This window comes from Podarcis gaigeae (assembly GCF_964106915.1).
Source record: "Podarcis gaigeae genome assembly, chromosome: 7".
NCBI lineage: Eukaryota > Metazoa > Chordata > Lepidosauria > Squamata > Lacertidae > Podarcis > Podarcis gaigeae.
In genome coordinates this window covers 23,573,417-23,595,338 of record NC_139683.1, presented here as the reverse complement: position 1 = coordinate 23,595,338, position 21,922 = coordinate 23,573,417, and the positions used below count along the sequence as shown (strand labels likewise).

General features: G+C 40.1%; 3 protein-coding genes and 1 long non-coding RNA gene across 8 annotated transcripts in view; 2 read left to right on the top strand and 2 right to left on the bottom strand.

The window, feature by feature from the left end:
* The first annotated feature begins 2,274 nt into the window (after positions 1 to 2,274).
* Positions 2,275 to 5,985, top strand: POLR2K (RNA polymerase II, I and III subunit K). 2 transcript variants are annotated; one of them, XM_083749871.1, is made up of 4 exons: positions 2,275 to 2,362; positions 2,779 to 2,842; positions 4,912 to 5,004; positions 5,825 to 5,985. In XM_083749871.1, exons 2-4 carry the CDS (start codon positions 2,782 to 2,784, stop codon positions 5,845 to 5,847), a joined length of 177 nt encoding a protein of 58 aa, XP_083605997.1. In that variant the 5' UTR covers positions 2,275 to 2,362; positions 2,779 to 2,781; the 3' UTR covers positions 5,848 to 5,985. The 2 variants fall into 2 exon arrangements, with proteins under 2 accessions (XP_083605997.1, XP_083605996.1); XM_083749870.1 differs by having other exon boundaries at positions 2,282 to 2,418.
* Positions 5,986 to 7,935: 1,950 nt separating this feature from the next.
* The window catches only part of SPAG1 (sperm associated antigen 1), a 29,946-nt gene continuing 15,959 nt past the window's right edge, over positions 7,936 to 21,922 (top strand). Inside the window, exons 1-10 of one of the 4 annotated variants that reach the window (XM_083749772.1) lie at positions 7,936 to 8,212; positions 10,523 to 10,664; positions 11,612 to 11,771; positions 11,898 to 12,023; positions 14,457 to 14,524; positions 15,300 to 15,412; positions 16,194 to 16,299; positions 17,755 to 17,885; positions 19,796 to 19,902; positions 21,344 to 21,506. In XM_083749772.1, coding sequence (XP_083605898.1) covers positions 10,525 to 10,664; positions 11,612 to 11,771; positions 11,898 to 12,023; positions 14,457 to 14,524; positions 15,300 to 15,412; positions 16,194 to 16,299; positions 17,755 to 17,885; positions 19,796 to 19,902; positions 21,344 to 21,506 — 1,114 coding nt within the window. In that variant the 5' untranslated portion in view covers positions 7,936 to 8,212; positions 10,523 to 10,524. Of the gene's footprint in view, positions 8,213 to 8,253; positions 8,444 to 10,522; positions 10,665 to 11,611; positions 11,772 to 11,897; positions 12,024 to 14,456; positions 14,525 to 15,299; positions 15,413 to 16,193; positions 16,300 to 17,754; positions 17,886 to 19,795; positions 19,903 to 21,343; positions 21,507 to 21,922 lie in introns of those variants that run through there. The other 3 variants (XM_083749770.1, XM_083749771.1, XM_083749769.1) reach the window with 3 other exon arrangements.
* Positions 17,811 to 20,662, bottom strand: LOC310849561. Its single transcript, XR_014566979.1, has 2 exons — positions 20,270 to 20,662; positions 17,811 to 17,870 (listed from the first exon to the last, which is right to left on the bottom strand). It is a non-coding gene; the product is annotated as an uncharacterized lncRNA (long non-coding RNA).
* RNF19A (ring finger protein 19A, RBR E3 ubiquitin protein ligase) overlaps positions 21,682 to 21,922 on the bottom strand; it is a 55,005-nt gene continuing 54,764 nt past the window's right edge. The window contains exon 14 of the mRNA XM_083749779.1: positions 21,682 to 21,794. The gene's annotated coding sequence lies outside the window, so the exon portion shown is untranslated. The remainder of the gene's footprint in view (positions 21,795 to 21,922) is intronic.

Sequence of the window (21,922 nt, the reverse complement as noted above, 5' to 3'; positions counted from 1 at the left end):
AACTACCCGCCTTTTCCCAACTGCTGCAGCTTCTCTCCTCCGCTCCCTCTTCCTCCGCGTTGCTTCCTAGGAGAGGAGCTCAGAACGGACGCCACGCGCAAGACCGGCAGAGAGAGGGAGGGAGGGAGGCAGAGGGGAGAAGTTGCAGTTGTGCATTAATTGCAAAGGACAGAAAGTTTCGTGAACTGAGGCTGGGCAAGGAGCAAGTTGCAGAGCTTTTCTCTGAAGGCGTGCTAGCTAACACGCGCCGGTGCGTGTGCATTTTTATAACCTGGGGGCGTGTGAAGGAGGGCTTTCGCCAGTCAATTTCCTAAAGTTGACCTCCTTACCCCATGACCCACTTCCTTTCACAAGAACTGAATTTCTCTGACGTCTTCGGTGTTTTTCAGCCACACATGAACACATTTTATACCCCGTATTAATTGAGGTGGATGTACACCTTCTCTCCCCTCACCCCTTCCCTATAGTAGATTAGAATTTCCACTTCCCGCCCCCGCCCCCATTAAGGAGAAGAGAAATGTCATCTTTCACAGCAGACAGAACTAATGTTAAGAATGAGCCAGGAAATCCAAGATCCAAATCCTGCAAATTGCAGTTCCCTCACTCCACCTGCAATGTTGACTAGTGTTGACTAAGTGTAGTGAGGGCTAGCTGTGAGTATATTTTTAATTATAAGGTTTTTTAAAGTGTATTTTAAATGGCAATCTGCCCTGGGACTTTAGGGTGCAGGGCAATCAATACATTAAAAATTAAAATAATAATAAATATTATTACAAAACATTGCAAGATAATGGAAGTGAATTACTTTGAACGGTAATAAACGGAAATCTGCCCTTATTCCCTTATGGGGTACACAAGAGCCCTTGTAGAGTCCTTTGCAGGTTCTCCATCGGTTGGAAAAAATAACTGAGGCCAACCAGAGAATATTGAGAAGCAAAGCAGTTAGTAAGCCTGATCTTTATTGATCTGTTGCAACAGGGTGCTCCCCTCATACGCAAGAAAGGAGGAGGACCCAGAACCCAGCTGTGTCCGCCCTTATACTGTATAGACATTTTAAATTGCCCGCCCTGGAGTTCAAGACCACCCCCAGAAACATCATAAATACATCACAGAAAGGGTGGTCTACAGCAGAAATCTGAGTGTGTTTTTTACCTCCTGTTGTTGTTCATCTCCTGTCTGGCAGGTTACATTTAATGCTTACTTGATTGGATACCCTGGGGAGCCGTGCCAGTCTTTTGTAATGATAAATATTTAGTTCCTGAGCCAGGTCACAGGCTCACACCCTATTCATATCTTAAATGTACCCTTAAGACAGGATTTGTGAGAAAAGAGCCAATGGGGAGGTTTCCCACTTTGACCTTGCAGAGAAATATTTGAGGTCAATTTGTTCAGGACTTTTTTCTGTGGGGTTTCAGACACGTGGTTTATATATTTATGTATTATGTTTATGAACAGAACAGTCTAAAATACTACTGTATACTACTTAAAAGCTTAGTAGTCATATTCTTACTACTTGCTTCTCTGTTTTTGGGTTGCACCTACTGTATTTGGTTTACTCCTAGCAAGTCTAATTGTGTGTATAACTACTAAGAAACAAGTCCTACTACGTTCAGTGGGGCTTACAGGAAAGTGTTTATTATAGCCTTAAGGGCACCCAACCTATCTGAAAGATACAGAACTAATTTGCATTAAAAGACACCTTGTGACAAGACATGCTGCCTCCTCTCTTTTTCTTGATGTGGGTGGGAATTGGGTGGCTACTTGACGTGAGAAAAATACACGTGGCAAACGCTCAGATCCATTTTTAATCATAACCAGCCTATAAACCTTTGAGAGAGAGAAAAGGAGGGGGCGGGAAGTAGACTACAGTAGGTGACACAACCCCTAATATAGATTTTGGGTCTGAGCTTCGAGCCACAGTTCGAGTTTTACCTATGATAAATGTTCAAAACGTACGTTGCAGTGGAGTGTAATACTGGAAGCTAATATACTGAAGTTAAACCTGAACAAATTGTTATAAGAAAAAACTGCTCCTTTGAATTCCTATAACAAAGTATTTGCTGAGCAAACCATTAAAGGCGCAATCCTAAAACATGTCTACTCAGAAGTAAATCCCACTGAATTCAATGGGATTTACTCCCAGGTAAAAGCGATTAGGATTGCAGCCTCTTAGTTTACTGAGTAATTACGAAAGATTATTAAACGCTAAATGGGGTTGCAACCCAGCTCTTTAACAACACGCCTTAACTAGCGGGGCGGGATTCGCTGGCTTGCTGTATGTGCTTCTTACGTCATCAGCCTGCGCCCAAGAGTAGTGCTCATTAGGCTGCGCCCTAGAGCCGCGCATGGGAGATACGAACTGGTAACGGAGCTGGTTTTTAAAAAACCTGTTTTGGGGGGGATTGTTTCTGTTGAAAGGTGAGGTTATAAATTCCCTAATCAGGTCCTTCCCCAAAAGTTGTAGCTCATTCGTGCAGTTTCCTGCCTTCCTGGGTGAGACTATAGATCGACCCGCGAGGGTTGAGTCATGGGTTGGTTGGGGGAGCGGGTAAATAATGTAGCGTCTTCCTCGTGCTCTTTTCTTTTGGTATACTCTTGCTTGGTTTTAAAAGTAAAAAATCGGCGTAATAAAGAAATCAGGTAGAAACCTTCCCTTTTCCAGCCTGTAACACCACCGCCCGATTTTATTTAAAAACAAGCCTGAAGTGGACTTGTAAGAGAACTATGCGTACTAAACTCATAACAGATGTGCATGATTTGTCTTCTTTTTACTGACAGAATATGGACACCCAGAAAGACGCTCCTCCTCCAAAGCAGCAACCTATGATATACATCTGTGGAGGTAAGATCATTTAATGCCTAACTGTTAGGAGTTGTGTGATGTATAGCCTCTTGGTAAGGTGACTGTGCCACAGAGTGTTGCTGAAATTGAGTTTTATCTCATGTTCTGAGGGAAGGATAATGTTGCGACACATCTCTCTCTCTTTCTTTCTCTCTCTCTCTCTCTCTCTCTCTCCCTCTCTCTCTCGTTTCGGCATCCTAGAAGTTTGAGCAAAACCTGGGTGGCATCCAGCACACCTGTTCCATGTTTTTAATGTTTTAAATTTTATTCTGTTTTTAGTGTTCTGTTGAGAGCCGCCCAGAATGGCTGGGGAAACCCAGCCAGATGGACAGGGTATAAATAATAAAATTAGTAGTAGTACAAGGACTGTGCAATGGGATATTCCCCCCTGTGCATGCCCTAAATCTGTTTTGGGAATTCTGCCAACCCATTGATGCGGTGCAGGATACATGTGGGGGGAGGGAAAGGGAGAAGTACCTTTGCTTGAAAAATAAATCCTTGCAGACCCTCCTGGGGTGGGGGGGAGAGAGTTTTGTCTCACGTTCATGAGGCCTGCCATTAATTGCATCTCAGAATTCTGTAGGTTTAAATGAGAGGGAGAGGGAGATGACACAAAGTGCCTGTTGCTGCTTTGTTTGGTATCTCTGCTCCCCACCACAGGGCCATTTGCTACCAACTGCCCTGTGGAAAGGAATATCAGATCCCAGCTTGTGCTCCAATGGAATTAGTTTTATTTTGACTGGGTTCTTGGTGTATCTGTTGTACTTTATAAATGCCCTAGGCCACTTTGAGGACTGATGAAAAATCAAAATATAAATTGTCTATATAACTATTGAACTCAGATGCCATTCTAATTTGACAAACCCCAATATGAAATGTTAAGAACCTTTCATAATTCTAGTGTAAACTAATTTATAAAATACAGTGTGAATATATGTTTTCTGTCCTCACAATCTAAAGCATAACTGAGGAGTAGATGGGTTTAACAGAGCGGCAGGGCTGGAGCTACAACTGTGATTTAGGGAGCAATCCTATGCACACGAGGACGCGGGTGGCACTGTGGGTTCCGTGCGCTGCTCTGGTTCACCAGAAGCGGCTTAGTCATGCTGGCCACGTGACCTAGAAGCTGTACGCCGGCTCCCTCGGCCAATAAAGCGAGATGAGCGTCACAACCCCAGAGTCGGTCACGACTGGACCTAATGGTCAGGGGTCCCTTTACCTTTACCTATGCACACAAAACTGGCATAAAATAAGCTGTTGTAGTTATACCAGATCCAAACCCTGTTCAGTAGCAGGGCTGTTTTTGCTCTGTCAAAAACCGAAGGGAAACAAACCTTTAAAATGGTATTTTACACTGCATTGCCAGGTCACATGACCAAGCTAGGCAAGTTTAGGATCCAGCCTAACCCCCCTTTTCTGGTTGCAGACCTAGAACACCCCTGTTTTTGAACCTACATGGGCCTCAGCTCAGCTCCAGCTCAACCAAGATGAGCAAGTTACACTGTTGTATCTTCAGCTGAGCTAGGAATTAGCCAGCTGAACCGGAAATCTGCGTTGTAAACTGCTAATTGCAGCATGTCTTGCCATAGGATTGCCCCCTAAATCTGGATCATGTCAATGCCATAATATGATAGTAGGGTTAGTTTGGGATTCAGAGGATCCTAGGCCAGCTCAACCCCTACCTGGAATGTTCCAATTCGGGGTTTTCTGCCAGCTGCTGGTGGCAGAATCCCCCCATTAGCATCTCCACCTGCATGTACAGTGGATGGAATGGAGAGTTGTAAGCCAGCAGTGATGCATCACTCCTCAAGTAGAGGCCAGTAGGGCTAAGCGGAGGGATACCTCCACTCAATCCAACTTTCTCCTTAACCCCTCAGGACTTGGATTGCAGCCTAACTTCTCTAACATTTATGTAAAATGAGTTAGCCAGACTGTTCTTTTCACTAAAATGTGACATTGTTTATAATATTTTGTGCGTTATAATAAAAGGACAGTTTTTCTCTCACATTGCTAAGCTTTGTTCTCATTGCTTTGTTTCAATTTTCATATACTTTTTAATATATTTTCAGAATGTCACACAGAAAATGAAATAAAAGCAAGAGATCCCATCAGATGCAGAGAATGTGGATACAGAATAATGTACAAAAAAAGAACAAAAAGATGTATCCTTCTATGTGGGCCTGTTCATTGCTTGATTATTGCATGCTGATCCTAACTACCTGAACTTTTAAAATTTGTTTAGAGTTGCTATAATGTGATGGCATAATTTTACACTAATAAAGGTCTACAAATCTCATCAGTACTTAAAATACTTGTGTTGCAATACTCTGATCCACTCTATATATTACATTTCATATACAGATACTCTGGTTGGTAAGTGTGTTCTTTGCCTGCCTTTCATTATACACAGCTTGGATGGATTAGTCAGATTGTGAAGTGTAATGTGTAAACTGGTCAGCCATAAATATTTTCAACACATAGCACATAGCACCATACTTGTGCATATGTATATGATTCTATGATTCTGTACCCTAGTTGCTTTTATTTGCATGCCAGTGCCATTGCATTCAGTGGTGTTTAAATAGATCAGGGGTTGTCAACCTGGTCCCTACCACCCACTAGTGGGTGTTTCAGGATTCTAGGTGGACAGTAGGGGGTTCTACGGCACAAGCTGAATCCTCCTCCTATTGAGCACTGGTGGACGGTAAGGAAATTTTACCATCGAGAAAGATGCATTAGTGGGAGGTAGGTATAAAAAGGTTGACTACCCCTGAAATAGATAGAACAGCTGATTGCAGAGGGAGATGTGAAAGTTACACCTTGAACACTGGAAAGAAGCACAAAGCACAAACTTTCTGCTTCTTGCTTATGCCTCTTGTTGAAATGTGTTAGGAGCGTGAAATAATTTGCTTGCATAATTCTTATAACTAACCGGGGTTTTTTCCTTGTGCTCTCCAGCTTTTTTCTTTAACTCTACTATAGTGGTTGTGTTTGATGCCCGATGAAGAAAACAGAAGATGCATCTGGTTTATTGCAATGTATTTTATTCATGTTAGACTTTGATTTTCTTATGGGCAAATGCATTCTTTCATTCTGACAGTGTGTAAATTATTCTGTTATGACAATAAAGTTTTATTCCAGTACTTGCTTGACATTTTTGCCAGTAATGAAATCTGATAAAACTTTTAAAAATCTTTTAAAGTTCTATAATATCACCCACTACTCTAAAATCTAATTCTCTTCCTAAGTGGGAACAAAAGGAATACTATTTTATGTTAATAACGATCCCGTTTCTTTGGAACAGCTGGCAACTAATACAGGAAATCTGAATTTAGCATGGTTCCAGATACACCAATGACAACATTTGTTATTGGACCCATGACTGAAAATACAGGCTTGTCAGCCATTAACATGATTTGAGAATTGAATATCTATGTGTGACCATGTAAGGGTATGGTGTCATTAATTTATGGAGGATTTGTAAGCAATTTGATAGGCCCTCTAGAGGGATTATGGGAGGGTATGGGAGACAGTTGTGAATATGACTGTACACAACTGTAGACAAACCAGTTAAATATGTCTCAGCATATGTTTGGGAAAATTCTATCAAGATAATCCATAGATGGCATAGGACACTGGTTCAATTACCCCATAGGACATACGGATTTGCACCTACCTTTTGGGAGGGATGCAATCACAGGAAACATGTCCCCTGTGATTGTCTTTCCCTATGGCCCAGAACTATCGATGGACAACAGGTTTGGAAGTACCACAAATTATCCAGGAGCATGTGGACTTCACTGCTTAGTGTAGTGGTTATGAAAGGGCAAAAGAAACCACACACACATTTTATGCAGTTTGACGGTCATTTATTACATTGACCAACAAATCAGGTTTACAAAACAACTTCTCACCAGATCATCACAAATTTGTATGCCATGTTTCTGCTCTGAAATTTATCCTTGGATATGGTGACATCTTGGCAATACTGTATACTCTGTAAGAACAACACAGGCAACAATCACTATATAAAAGAATGAACATGATTACTTGCCTGTTTCTTGTTATACTCAATTTCTATTTTGTGACTTTGTACGATATGTATATCATTGAAAAACCAATTAAAATAGTTAAAAAATCATTTAAGGTCTAATTTGATTGTAGCATCCAAGTCAAACAGGTGGCTAAATCTAGTTGTTAGAATCTCTTATGTTTGAAGGGATGGAAAGAAGCATGGGGTGATGATAGTGGGTTCAGAACTAGGTTAGTGTAATGGTTAAAAGAATCAGATCTTCAAATGCTTGCTTGGTCTTGAAGCTCTCTGAGGGCATCAGACCTATTTTTCTTTAGCTTTGGGTACTTTGCAGAGACCTAATAACTTGTCCTAAATGCCCTGCCAACTGATGCTGCAGAAATAATACAAATTGCTAGCTACCAGCTGAGTGAAGAACCAAGGATTGTCTCCATTTTCTATTCCTATGCCATCAATTTCCAGCAAGCAGATGGAAGAAAGCTGGATCTCTTTTTTTCTATTTTGTGTTAAATTGCAGTGTAACCCTAACATCTACTAAGAAATAAATCCTGTTGAATTTAATTGAGGGTTAGGCTAAGGCTGCAACTCTTAACTCCACCTAGTATTGTGAGGTCCCATTGATTTTACTAGGATTTGCATCTGTGTACAGGGTTAGAATTGTGCTACTACTTGTGTATTCCATTGTGCAGGTATCTTGTTTGCCTCCTTGAGCCTATTAATGAAAAGCCACCTTTAAGGCGACATATCGGTTGTACTGTTCTTATAGCAGAAGTTTAGTCCTGGGTGGTTTTTTTTTATTAATTATGATGGTGCTTTTTAGTTGCTGAACTTCATTGTTTTTATTGCCCGCTGGTTTTGTTCGGCGAGTGTAAAACATGGTGGGATTGGGATATATTTAGAACAAATTCAATAGACAAGAAGACGAAACATTAAACCGTTTTTAGATGTACGCTTTAATAAAGTGCGGGAGGAGGGGAACGAGCGCCTGCCTTCACAAGGTTGGCAAGCCGCCCTTTCCAGAGTGGCGGCGACAGAGCAGCGTCTCCTTAGCAACCGCCCCGCGCGGCCCTCGGTGGAGACTGTCTTCCTTGGGCGACGGCGCTGAGGTGGTGGTGGGCCGCTCGCCTTCTGCGCATGCGCTTGAGGGGGTACGTTTTGTTGCTCGAGCGAATTCTATTTAAAAAGTGGCTCTTGGCGGGGCCACCTGTAGGGTTTCCCTCAACGGCGCCGGTTCAAGGCCGCTCCGAGCGGCAAGGGGCGGCGGCAAAGCTTTGCTGGGGTCTCTCTCCTGTGGAAAAGGACGTTGGAGTGGCGGCGTTCGCTGGGGAAGGAAGCAGGTAGGAGCGTCCGGTGCCGGGCAGGGGATGCTGTGTGTGGCCGTTTGAGGATAACGGCAGGAGGAAGAGGGAGGGCGAGGAATCTCGGAGGATGGATGGGGAGGGCTGTGGGAAAGCGAGGGGGGGGGCGAGTCTAGGGTGATGCAAACGGGGAAGGTGCGATGATGCTGGGAGGCAGCTATAATTGGGAGAACAGGCTTCATAGGGGGGCAAACAGGTGGTGGTGCCAATGTGTGTTTTTCTTTCTTTAAAATAAAATTAATTCTGATTTTTCTCTCCAGTAAGTTCAGGGTATGCTTTTCTCTGACTGTCTTCACAGCAACCCTGTAAAGTAGGATAGATTGTGGTGGTAATTGGCCTGAAGTCATTCAGCTACATGGGTGTAGCCAGATACCCCCCCCCCATCAAGTAAATAAATAAAAATGCTCAGGTAACTGACCAATCGTGTCACATGGAGCTCAGTTCTGCCCCCCAACATAAATCCTGCCCCCCCCACAACATAACTCCTGGCTATGCCCGTGCTCAACCACATGGGCATTTGAAACTGCAAAAAGCCTCAACGGTATATATTACATGGGCAACATACATGCACAGCTGTTATCTTTCATGCTCCTTTTCCTACCCCCCCATGGGCGTAGCCAAGGGGGGCAGCTGGCCCCCAATCAATTAAAATCAATACAAATTTGAGGTTCTGCCCCCCTAAACAAAATCCTGACTATGCCCATTCCCCACCACCCTCATTGCTCTGAGGGTGAACATAGGGGTGTGACTGCTGTTGCTAAGGTCACTTCTTGATTTTTGTGTGAATTGGGGCTAAGGCTGTAGAAATTACTTTGATAAAGGGGCGCTGGCTGGGCCCTTAAAATACTCATGGTACAGGTCCCTACCACAAATTTGTATGTGCTGCTTTATACAAATAGATACAAATTTAGACCTCTGGGCACATTTAGATGGTTGGTGGCTGGAGTCTTGCCAGCTCTGTGCTTTACATCTATGCCCAGATGCCCTGTAAGCAAATAAAAGCATTTTATTTTTATTTTATTTTATTTTAAAAAGGAGAGGGAAGGAGATCGGGGACCCAACACAAATGATCCAGTTATTTCAGACATTCATATAGAATAAAGCAGAATACCTTCAAAATGTTGTTATTTTAGGAGCTTACTGCATGTACTGAAAAAGTGAGGCTTGCCTCTGTGGTGTTGTGAAACTGCGTAGAGCAGGGCCTAATTTCAGGAGATGATGATCTCCTGAAATTTCTGAGCTTTGTGGCTCACTTCAGTACATAGCAACAGTTGCTAGTGGATTATTTATTTATTTGCTGCAACCTGTTCCTTTTTTTTAACTGTAGAGGGCATTGTCCTTGAATTATTCTTTATAAAAAATGTATTTCCCCATTACAGTGCTGAAATTGTGTTTTTATGCTACGTTGTAGGCTTAAATGATTCTTGTTTTGTTTTTTATGTTTCAAAATGGGGATGGGTCAAAATTTTCTAGCATTCCATTTTCATGGGAAATTACAGGGTTTGTTTTTTAACTGATGCTGACATTTTGCACTTGTTAACCAGTGCACAGTAAAATACTCAGTTTTCTTATAAACTGTAGCATTATAAACCATGTTCAAGAAATGAGCTTGTAGGTATTCTGTATGATTTGCATAAGGAGAACAGAAGGTAAATAATGTGGAAGATCTCTCACAACAGGTAATTCACAAATACACAATGTTCTCTGAACCTATGATTCTCTAAGATCATCAGTCACAAAATTTGCAGACAAAGTTCAATCAATGGATTTATTTATATGCAAAAGGATCTGAGAATAATTCTCACAAATAGGATTATGTTCACTTAGTCTGTATTATGGAAAAAAGTTTGACATTCAGATGGCTGCCAAATCTGAATGAACATAAACGTTATGAAGTCTGCACTTGGTATGTTGTAATAAAAAGCAACTGTTATTGCAAATACAAATAAGAAAACAGTGGCTGCAAAGATTTAGAAGCAAAAACAGAATTATACATGTGAAAAATTCTGCTGAGGAAATTCTTTTCACTTCATCAGGGTTTTTTTTCTAGCAGTAGTTGTTTATGCATATAAGCATTCATGGTGCATAAAGTACTACCCACACAGAAAGTCCTGGTCCTATAAATTATTCCATTTCAATGGACTGAAGCTAGAAGGATTTAAAACAGGTGCATATGTACATAAGAAATTATAACTTAAGAGATTATAACACATTATTCAGTGAGCCTGTGCAATTTCAAAATATATATGAACACTGGGAAAATTTAAATATTACCTTTTATATTTCTAGGTATGAGTGCTGACCAAGTTTCATGCTTGTTAAGCCAAGGAACAACAAAAACATATCAAATTCCTATTGAGCATCTAGACTACAAATTCATTGAAACATGCAAAGATGTTAAGCATTTGGAAAAGATTCTTAAGATATTAAGGTAAACATTTAAATTACATATTTATTTTGTTATGGTTTACATATTTTTATTCATATTAACTAAACATTAACTAGAAACTAACAAGGCCATCACTTATTTTGCAGACCTTGTCAGAAAACTTGTTTAAAAGCTAAATATTGTCATAATTTTAAATAAGTGAAAATAGTTTAGTCTTGCTAGCATGGCATTAGTATAACATAAATTGGTTGTTTGGACTGAGAAGGTGATATATTTATACTAGCTAAGGCTGGGCTATTCAGATTTAATATTTTACAGACTTTTTGGTCTTGCAGAATTGAGCCATTGAATGATTATTGAGCTTAAAAAAGCAATACAAAAACAATACAAAATGTAGCAATATCAGCTGTAAACTAGTTACAAGTCTAGAGCAAATCAAACAAAAATACAGTGGTGCCTCGCAAGACGAAATTAATTTGTTCCGCAAGTTTTTTCGTCTTGTGAGTTTTTTGTCTTGCGAAGCACGGTTTCCCATAGGAATGCATTGAAAATCAATCAATGCGTTCCTATGGAAACCGCCTTCAGACCAGGTCCGGAGACAGTCTGTCCCCCGACCTCTTCTGAAGGCTGGGGGGGACGGACAAGGGATTTTCTTCCCACCCCCAGCATTTTAAAAAACCCCGGGACAGCGGAGGACTTCTCCACTGTCCGGGGTGATTTAAAAGCCCCCGGGAAGGCAGGCAGGGGGGACAAAGACTTTTGCTCCCCGCCAGCCTTCAGAAGAGGTCCTGCCTTCAAAAGCCGTCCAGGACAGCGGAGAAACGCGCACTCTCAGGACAGCGGAGAAACGTGCACATATGCACTCTCTCTTGAGTTTTCCCTAACCTGTCATAGCATATTTTGAGGATGCATGGGGGCTACAGGGGACAGAAGAGAATTCTTGTTGTGCTTACTGAAGTTTGTATAATGTCACGTTTATTAATTTTTAGATCTGGTGAAGAAGGCTTCTATCCTGATCTTGTATTATTTTGTGAAAAACGCATTGAGTCTTTGGCTCCAAATAGCAGAGCTCTGCGAAGAGATAAACCTGCAGCCACTGCTTCTGATTTTACTACTGAGGAATGGAAAGAAATAGAGAATGAAATGAAGGTATTGCACTTCTTCATTCTGTAGCAACTTAATTTTGTATGTGACTTTTAAATAACAAATAGTTGTTGCCTGGTAAAAAAACAATTTCAGATTTTGAAATATGTTTATGTTTTCGATTTATTTCAGAGCTGGATTACCGAAATGAAAGAAGATGAGTATAAAATGCGGTATGCTACAACAGAAGTATTCAAGGAGAAAGTGGAAAATTTGCCACCAGTTCGTAGTTCAGATAGCTCTCTTCCATCTAGACAGGTGGGGATCTGTGTTTCTATACAATATTCAATATCTATATATGAATTTTTTTTAAAAAAATAATTTTTATTAAGATTTTCCAAATTAAAACAAATTAAATCCAATTTATACACTTCTTCCAATAACCAGGACTTCCCCCTCCCCCCCTCTTGTGTTCCAAATCTTCCAAATAAACAATTAAATTCAACAAGTTCTTATCCCCAAATTACACTCATCGTCAGTAACCCAATTTTTTCAAATTCCCATCCCCTAAGATCTGTCTTCCCTTCCACGAGTTCCCCCCTTTCAGATATAGTGCAGATGAAAAGAAAATACAAAAAGAAAGAAAAAATAATTTTACAGCCTTTGGATTCCAAATTTCCCTCCCCTCTTTCCCTGTTGCGTTCCTTATATCCCTCCAGTTCTAATATCTTCCTGGTGTTCCCACATTTCACTAAACCCATATCTCTCTGATTCTTTACCAGTCATTTTTAATCACAAGTGTCCAATCTTAGAAGGAGTCTATCTCAAAAAGGGGCTCATTTCTTCTATCCAGATTTTTGTATCCAGGAGTAAAAACTCCAATTTTATTTCCATAAGCTTGTCAAATCTGGATATCCCAAATGTCCCCACTTCCAGTTCTGTCCAGTTCTTGTTGTTTCCTTATTCTTGTCGGTCACTCTCCTCCTTCTTGTTTCCCTGTTCTCCCGCAGAAAGGTTCTTTTTCCAAAAGCTTCTAATTCCTCTGCAGAGGCTTGTTATTCAGGAGCAAAACATTACGTCATGTCCCTTCCATTTTCCAACAGATATATCCATTGTTTCTTGTAGTATGTGGACCTCTGTAGACAAAATAATGTTCCATTTCTGCAGTTTCCCAGGAGGTTGAAAGTTCTATTCAACTGTTCAAGTTTCCTAGCAAAAACACATGCAATATCCCTCAGCTCCTCTAGATGGATTACGGTAACTGAGTTCCCTTCCAGATCACATCCACCAGTCCAAATAGCTTATTAATCCTTATTTGAAACAATTTGTATCCAATTTATATCCAAATGTAACTGGCAAAGTCCTCAAAACACCGTCTCTATTTTGTTCTTCCGTTTTGACAGCTCTTCCATTACTCTTCTCCAGGTATTCTCGCAGATCGCTCCAGGGATTCCGGGGGGGGGGGGTTGCTTTTTAATGCAAATTCTCCTTTTCTCCTCCAGCTCGAACTTATAATTTTCCCTCGCGAAGTTGTTAGTTCATCAAGATAGGGTTACACTCGATCTTAGTTGTCAAGTCCTTTGTTTTGTCTTTTCTACAATAAAGGGGGGGCTGACTTCCTTTTTCCACCTCCCCCGTTCGCGTCAAATTTTAAAAATTTATCCCTCTTTTTAATCCATAGTCCAATTACTCACGGGTTTTTCTTTTGGATCCAAATTTTCAATAGAAGAAGCTAGCGCTCTCCACCGAATGGCATGCGGCTTCGCTCGGCAGGGGAAGCGGCGGACTCAAAGCACCCCCCCCCAGGCGCCCGTTCCTTAGCCTTTAAAAAGGCTCTTTCGCGGGCCGGGGAGGGGCGCAAAGGTGCCAGCCGAGTCACCATGTCCATGGGGCTCCGTGCCCATGGCTTTTGAGGGTCCCCGCGTCGCCGGCGCGGTAGAACCCAACCCCTGCCGAGCCGGCTCCCTCCGGAGCACGGAGGGAGCCCGCCATTCGGCGATGGCGCCAACCCGGAAGTCATATATGAATTTTTTTTAATGTGTTGTTGGCATCTGACTAAGTCATACCTGAAGGAGACCCATTGAAATCATGGCCAACTTGTCCCTATTTCAGTAGGTCTACTCTGAGTATGACTTGGTCATATATCAAATGGGAGGGGGAAAACATCTAATAACCCTGGAAAGAAGTACTCCACAATGGAACAGTTTGTCACAGGACCCTACTTGATTCAATTCAATTCAGGACCCTACATTTATATTTTCTGAGTGCCAGTCGTGTAAAAGGAAGCTATCAGTAGGTTCAGGGCATCTCAAAGGTTTGCAGAAGTAAGAAAAAAGTACAAACAAACCCCAATCAGCCCAGTGATGGCAGAGCATTCCATGCCCACTAACTGGAGGTGAAGAATGGAAAGCTGGAGGGGGAGGGGCTGGATTCTTGATGAGATAGCACTCTATGCTGCAAGTCCCACTTGGTTATGTATGTTTGCAAATGATATGTTTGCAATTCTATTTTTTTCCCGTATGAGAATTTTTAATATCAAAATATTGACATTTATTCTTAGTTGATAAGCACATGATTGTTGAAAGGATAGCAAGTGATTGAGTTACTTACTGAACATATGTGAACTCCAAAACCTCAGTTTGAGGTAGCTAAAACATGTTATAATGCTCATATTACATGAAATGAAAAGTAACAAAACAAATTCTTTGATGAAGCTTATTTTTTTATATCTTGTCTGACTTCTCATTCTAGAGCAAAACTTCAAGAAATGGTGTGATAAAGAATAAAAATGTACCAAGGGACTATAGAGAGTGGGATAAGTATGTCAGATACCTTCTGCATATTGTTTAATTCAGTTATTTTCTAATGTTCTATTTAGGTTGGTTTTGAAAAAGGAAGGTTTTTTTCTATGTTAACGTTCCCTTGAAATTCTCAAAATCTCACAGGTCTAACTATAGACAAATGGTATTCGAAAGTCTAGTATTAATGGAGAACTTTACACAAAAATTGCATGTTGGGAGAAAGCACTCTAAATATGATGAGTTGTATTCAACATCATACTAAGGCAAGTATTTGATCTGTGCAAGAATTTTTGCTTGCCCTGCCAATATCCTCCTTAAATTGTGGTGCCCAGTCCAGGACACAGTACTCCAGGTATGGTCTTTCCAAGGCAGAATAGGAATTCCAAGGCAGTACTCTTACTTCATTTGATAGGGGCACTATACATCCTAGAATAGCATTAGCCTTTTTTTGCTGCTGCACCACACTTTTGACTCACATTAAATGTGTGGTCTACTAAGACACCTAGATCCTTTCCCACATCTTATATTTGTACAGCTGGTTCTTCCTACTTAAGAGTAGAACGTGTCCACTGCTGCAGCTCAATTGGTTAGAGTGAGGTGCCGATAATGCCAAGATCATGGGTTTGATCCCCCTATGGGCCACCTGCATATTCCTACATTGCAGATTAATGGTCCATCATACCCTTAAACTATGTAAGTGTGAAGTCTTGTTATAGTTAAACACACATTTGTATAATTTATGGATGTTTATTATTATAATGTAAATATATTAAATGCTTTTCTATTTTTTAAGGTTTGATGTGGAAAAAGAATGTTCCAAAATTGATGGTTATGAGGAAAATAAGAGTAAACCCATCTTTAAAACTACTAACAAAGGGTTACCAAAATCTGATATAGACACAACAGGTAGGTTTTCATTCAATACTACAGTGATTTTGGTTGCTGTTGCCTTTTATTGAAAAATAAGAAATCTACTACTCATAGGAATCCGTTTTCAAAAATACTGCGACTTGATGCTCATATAGAATTGTGACAATTTTATATGAATTTGTTTATCAGTATTGTATGCATTGTCAGTAACTCCTGTATATATCCAATGTCTGCCTATCCTTTCCCAGAAACATTTACCCCCACTTTACCATGTTACTTCAAAATTCAGTAATGTAGGCAGTACTGCTGGATTACAGTATTTAAAAATCCTGTGTTTTTGATTGCATAATTCTGCTAAGGTAGTAAATAAATCAGCAATATAGCTAGAAAACATTTTTTTTGTAAACAGGGTTTTAAAATGTTATAACCCTTACCTTGAAAAAAATAGTATACCCTTAAACAATAAAGCAAAAAATTCCAAAGTGTAATTTCAACCACTGTATAACTGCCTACTTTGACTGCCACTAGTATTTCAGGATCTCAGAGGTGCTTCCTAGCCTTGTTACAGGAGTTCCTTTTAACTGGACAGACTAATAATTAAATTTGTTACCTTCTGTACACAAAGTATGTGTTCAACTATTTGAGATATAGCATGTTGCCTGAAGTGGGTGGAGACTCAAATCAACACAACAGAGCACTTGTAGATTGTGTCTTTTACAATATTCCCTCTCTCTTATTATTTCTCTGTAGTGTTAAAGAGAAATTTTGGTTTGGCCTGCAATTTTTCTTCCTTTAATATGTAATAGATATTTTCTAGGTTTGACTACAAAGGAAAAAATCTTCATTGCTAATCGTGAAAAAGAAAAAGGAAATGAAGCATTTGTTACAAGAGACTACAAAGAAGCCGTTATCTACTATACTCGGTGAGTCATCCATAGTAATTATTAGCCTGCTGCAGTAATAATAATAATAATAATAATAATAATAATAATAATAATAATAATTTATTTATTTGCTTACTTATTTATTTATACCCCGCCCATCTGGCTGGGCTTGCCCAGCCACGCTGGGGCTTCCAGCAAAATATTAAAATACAGTAGCAACCTGGATGCAAGGCAGGCATTAATATGTAGTCTTAAAAGTTACAACTTTCACTTAAAAAATCATTTATCTGTTTCACTATCAACTTCGTTATTTAAAAGTGGTTTAAACAAAATTTGTACTAGTATACATATATCAATTTTATGGTATGCATTTTTCTGTATATATGTTGTTTAGCCACACAGTAACCCTCACAATAAGGCATTCTAGACTGAAACTGTGTACTGACAAAAACCTCAGGAACTTGAAAGTGTGACATGACACTATTTTTTTGCCTTCTTATCCTGTCCTATTAGGCAGCAAAAATGGCTTGGACTGATTGTATTGAATATGTTATATATAGATGCCTTCTTCCTGGTGGTCTTTGCAGTTGTGCTGGGCTTTGTTGGAGGTTTGAAACCCAGCATAACTGTGGGGATGACTCCCACCCTCCTCCAGTTCCAAATTTGTAGGTGGAGAACTAGAATTTGTTTTGGCACTGGACAGCTGATGTACTTGATGTACCCCTGCTGCCCATTACCCAAATGAGCCTATGCCAACCTTCACCTCCAAAGCCAGAGAGAAAACTTGTGCTTGTTTAGGTACTAGGCAGCAGAGGCACTTTGTGAATCTTTAACTGCCCACAGCCAACATGGCAGGCCACAGCCTTCGTCTTCAGCTTGGAGTTGGGGGTGGGTGCAACTTAGTTTGCTCTAAACAAAAAAAAATTCCTTCCAGTAGCACCTAGTTTGCTCTGTAACTCAGTGCAGTTGCAGGGGATTATCCCAGCTCTACCTTCACTTCTAAGCTGGAGAGTTCATCATCGTTGACATATGTAACTTTTGCGATGACAAGGGTGACAGGCAGAATTGTAGATCACTTGGCCTTTCTTACATGCTTTATCATATAGTCTTCATATTATAATAGCTTTATGACTTGTAGTCAATTTTCTGCACTGAGTTGCATGAGATCAATAGAGAATGAAAATGGTTAGGTAACTACGGAAAATAATTTGTCCCTCTTTAGGCCTTTATGTGTATTCTTTATCTTCCTTTGCCATTTTCATTAGCAGATGGGAGGCCTCACCCACTCTGATTGGATCTTTTACTCTTTTGACCTGTACTTGTTTTCATTTGTACTCTGTACAGTACTGTAACACTCCTATCTTTTTCATTCTTGGGTCTTCTGGCTTTACTTTGTAACAACATCCCCACACCTTAGGCTTTAAGGCATCACCTGACTCTTTTCTGAAGTGTCTGTGTTCATTTCAGCCTGCCTAATGCCTCAGTATTTTGCAGGAGCATATCTGCCTTTCCCACTGTGGCTGCATACAATAATAAAGCTCAGGCAGAAATAAAACTTCAGAATTGGCATGTTGCTCATCAGGATTGTGAGACAGTGTTAAAAATGGACCCTGAAAACATAAAAGGTAAAATTAAAGAAATCACTTTTGAGAAATTAATGCTAGCAAAAAAATCTTTTTAAATTAATGAAGCAAAATCAGCATAGGTGACAAACACTGGTTTTTGAAATTTGTGGATTGCATTCTGTGGAATAACTGCTCTCAGTTTTTTATTTTTCCACTTCTGCTATAGCGGGAAATGAATTGTTCAGCACATAGTGGCTTAGTACCCATGCTAAGTGCTTTACATGGTTTAGTGGAAGGGAATTTATGGGGGTACAGTATCTGTGATTTGCCATTAGAACCCTGAATATTTTCCCACTCATCTCCAATATTCACTGTAAAAGCTTGTATCCCTTCAATTCAAGGTAAATTCCGAGACAGGGCTAGCCAGGCGATGGTGGGAAAAGTTTATTCCGAGCAACAAGAGTTCCCCTTCCAACTATTAATCAGCTGAAGGAAGTTCAGTCTACTTTATCTAAAGCAATTTATTGCAATCCTGACAGATGAAAAGTTGGCTTTTTATATACAGTGTAAATGGGAAGTCCCCACATGTCTAGGTACTGCCTTTTCCTAGCACCAAACTAAGTAAATAAAAAGGGAGGATAACAGAGCAATCCTACAGAGATCCAGGGAAGCACAAGAGTCTAAGCACAAAATAGGACATAAAGTGGTGCTGGTGGACTTATTTCCTTTATTCCTATCCCTAGTTGGTTTCAGTAGGAGGGAAGTTATGCTAGTTCCAGTGTTGGCATAGTTTGTATAAAACTTGCCCCTACTGCAATGAAGAGGCATCCAGGAGTGGAACTCCTCCACCTGGTGAGGAAGGGATTCAGGATTCTGCAGCTGCCTTTCCTGGGAGTGTAGAATTCCTCCTGGAATTATGCTTATACCTTTAAGAGATAGTTGGCCTCTCCCACTCACAGCAACTGTTATCTCTTTTGCTCTGTTTTCCCATTACAAGTGATTGTGTACAGATACAACATTTTGAATTTATGTGTCCATGCCATGCAATTATCATACATACATATACCATGTGGGAGACTTTTTATAGTGTGGTTGTTGGACTAGGACCAGGGAAACCTGGCTTCAAGGTTAGCCCACTTTACAGATTATTTTGACAATAAAACTGGGGAGTAACATAAGCCACCCCAAGGTCCTTGGAGGAAGAACAGCATAAAAATATAATGAATAAATAAGAAACAATGCCATGTTACATTATATAGGTTATTGCAGCTGTAATCACATCTCTTTTAGTGGGTTAATTTTTGGTAACAGATTATACTTTGATGGGAGACTGGGACAGACTAGAAATTTAGCGGAATAATTACAGTATTAAAATAAGGGTTGAGGATCCTTTTTCAACCTGAGGGTCTCATTTGCTTTTGGGCAGCCTTTTAGGACCTCGTGCCATTGATGGGCAAGACCAGAGGCAAAAGTGGGCTAAGCGACTACTGCCATTTTTGCCTTGTGTACTGTAGGTTGGCTTCTTCACACTCGCTCATCTCTCTGTATTCTCCATTGAGGAAGCAAGAAGCCTTATCGGAGTTAAGGACACATTCCAGCCAGGCAAAAACACTAGAGTGGGCTGTAAAGAAGGACTAGTGATGGGTGTGGTTCAGGAGGGGGTGTGGCCTGGGGAGAACCTCAGGGGCCAGATGGAGTGGCCTGGAGGGCTGCATTTGGCCCCTCGGCCTGAGGTTCTGCATGCCTGTACTAAAATGGATCCTTATATGTGAAGCTGGCTTGTCTGCGTCAAATTGAAATTATTTTTAAACCATTCCTCTTTATTACAAAGTTATATTGCAATAGTTGCAAGTTATTATATAATTAATGCAGAATTATTTTACATTTCCACTATTTCACATTATATTGACATATTTATTATGTAACTTAGAATATTGCAATAAAATAATGCATTCTTTATTGATCTGCAGCTTTTATGCGCCGTGCCACTGTTTACACTAATCTACATAATTTCAAAGCAGCTGCAGAAGATTTGAAGAAAGTGTTACATATTGAGCCAGAAAATGCTATTGCTAAGGTAAGTATTAATTGTTGACTTCACGGACGTATTGTAAACTATGGATACCATTTGTATTAGACATATTTACTATTGAAAGATGGTACACAATGAAATATATCTAATACAAATACTGTATTTGATACAAATACTGCCATCCCACAGATGACAGCAGATTAAAGTGGTTTTTCAAAAGGGGGAAAAGCAATAAGTTTCCATCAGCTGATCCAGAGTGGAGAGCCCACCACTCACCCAACTATTACATTACCATATTTTCTCCCAATTTTGATGCTGCTCTGCAAGCTAAGTTATCTGATTTGGAGGGAATGTCACACAGAAATAATCTGCACATTTTGAGGGTTCAAGAGAGATCTGAGCAATTGATTACCTCTGTGGTTGTAGCCACTCTGTTGTGGATATTGCTATGGTTCTGTACACTGAGTTGGCCAATTGCAGCCCAGTTCCTTCCAGAATGAGTATCTCAAGTTCCAGTGGCATAGCATGGCTTTCAATAAATCCTGTAGCCCTCAACCAGTGGAGTACAAGATTGCTGGCTGAGCCATTTGCAGCAGATTGAGTGGGGCAATCTGGTATTGTGTAGGCTGGGGATGTGGTATTGTGAGTTCATTGGCTCCCTATGTGGGTGTTGTCACTGGCACCGTCCCTGATTGGTGGGCTTTGGTAGTGTTTCTCTTGACACGGAAGGCATGTCAGCCTGCAGCTTATTTTCCTCACTCTGGTTTAGTGCAGGTGACCTAAGTAGCACATACATGTCAGGAGAAGTATGGTAACGTATAATTGCTCCACACAATTTATATTTATTTATTAAATTTCTATACCACCCTTTGTCTGAAGATTACAGGGTGGTTTACCAATTACACATGATGAATTTAATATAGAAGATATTCTAAAACAGAGTCTAGTTTTTCTTGCCCTTTCAGTAGCTTAAGTTGGTGAATGATCTTTGTGCCAAACTGAGAGAGAAATCCTGAGCCGATTTCTAATGATGAGCTATAGTCAGTCTGGTTCCAAAGGCCATCTTGATAGACTGATAGTAATGAAAGCATCAAACAAACTGTATTCAGTAATATCAATTGTGGTATTAAACCAGTTGCCTCATTCAGGATTTTAGACATTTCTACTTTAACAATCTCCCACTACAGATAATTTAAAGTACCACTCCCAATATAATATCCCTACATTTACAACGGTATTACTTAAATTTATTCGAGAACTACTATTGTACTGAACAGGTTCTTTTTAAATAGAATTTCCTATAGAGGTATATGTACTTTCAGTTCTAAGTACTTTGGTTCTGATCTCACTTCTGACACTAGGTTCTCTAATTTTCTCCTTTTGCAATTACAGTATTATGTAATGCTGAAAATGTTTAGTGTATCTTTCAGTGGTGGAAGAATTATTATTAAAATTAAAATAAATAAATATTGCTATATTACTACAGAAAAACTTGTTGGATATTGAGAAGAAGCTGAAAGAGTTGGAACCTATTTCTCAAACTAATAGCAAGGGGAAAAAAATACTTATTCAAGATATAGAAGACTCAGATGGTGATGAAGAACTAGGAGGAAATGAAGCAGAATGTGAAAATGGCGGTGGAGATAAAAGTAATTTTAACTTGTTAATTGTTAATGGAAGGACATGGAGCTGACTGTAGTGTCACCTCACTGGAAGATAGTACTGCACATCATCCCAGTCTTGAGCAGTGTGAGATTCCAGGGGTTGCAGGCACTTACCCAGGGTTCGTGTTTCCTTCGGAATGAGGCACAGTGGAGACTGAGGTGTCTTTATGATATATGTTTTATTTACACATATATATGTATACCTGAGCCTACGATGGAGGGGTTCACAGCATTAACATCCCAAGAGGGTCTTGCTTCCCCAATAGCTGTGGCCTGGAATTCAAACAGAAATCAAATATCTCTCTGAATCACCAGCTTCCCAACTTGTTTGTGTACAGTACTTAGACATACTTTCAATCTGTAATATTGCACATTATTCCCCACCCACTCCAATTTTCCTT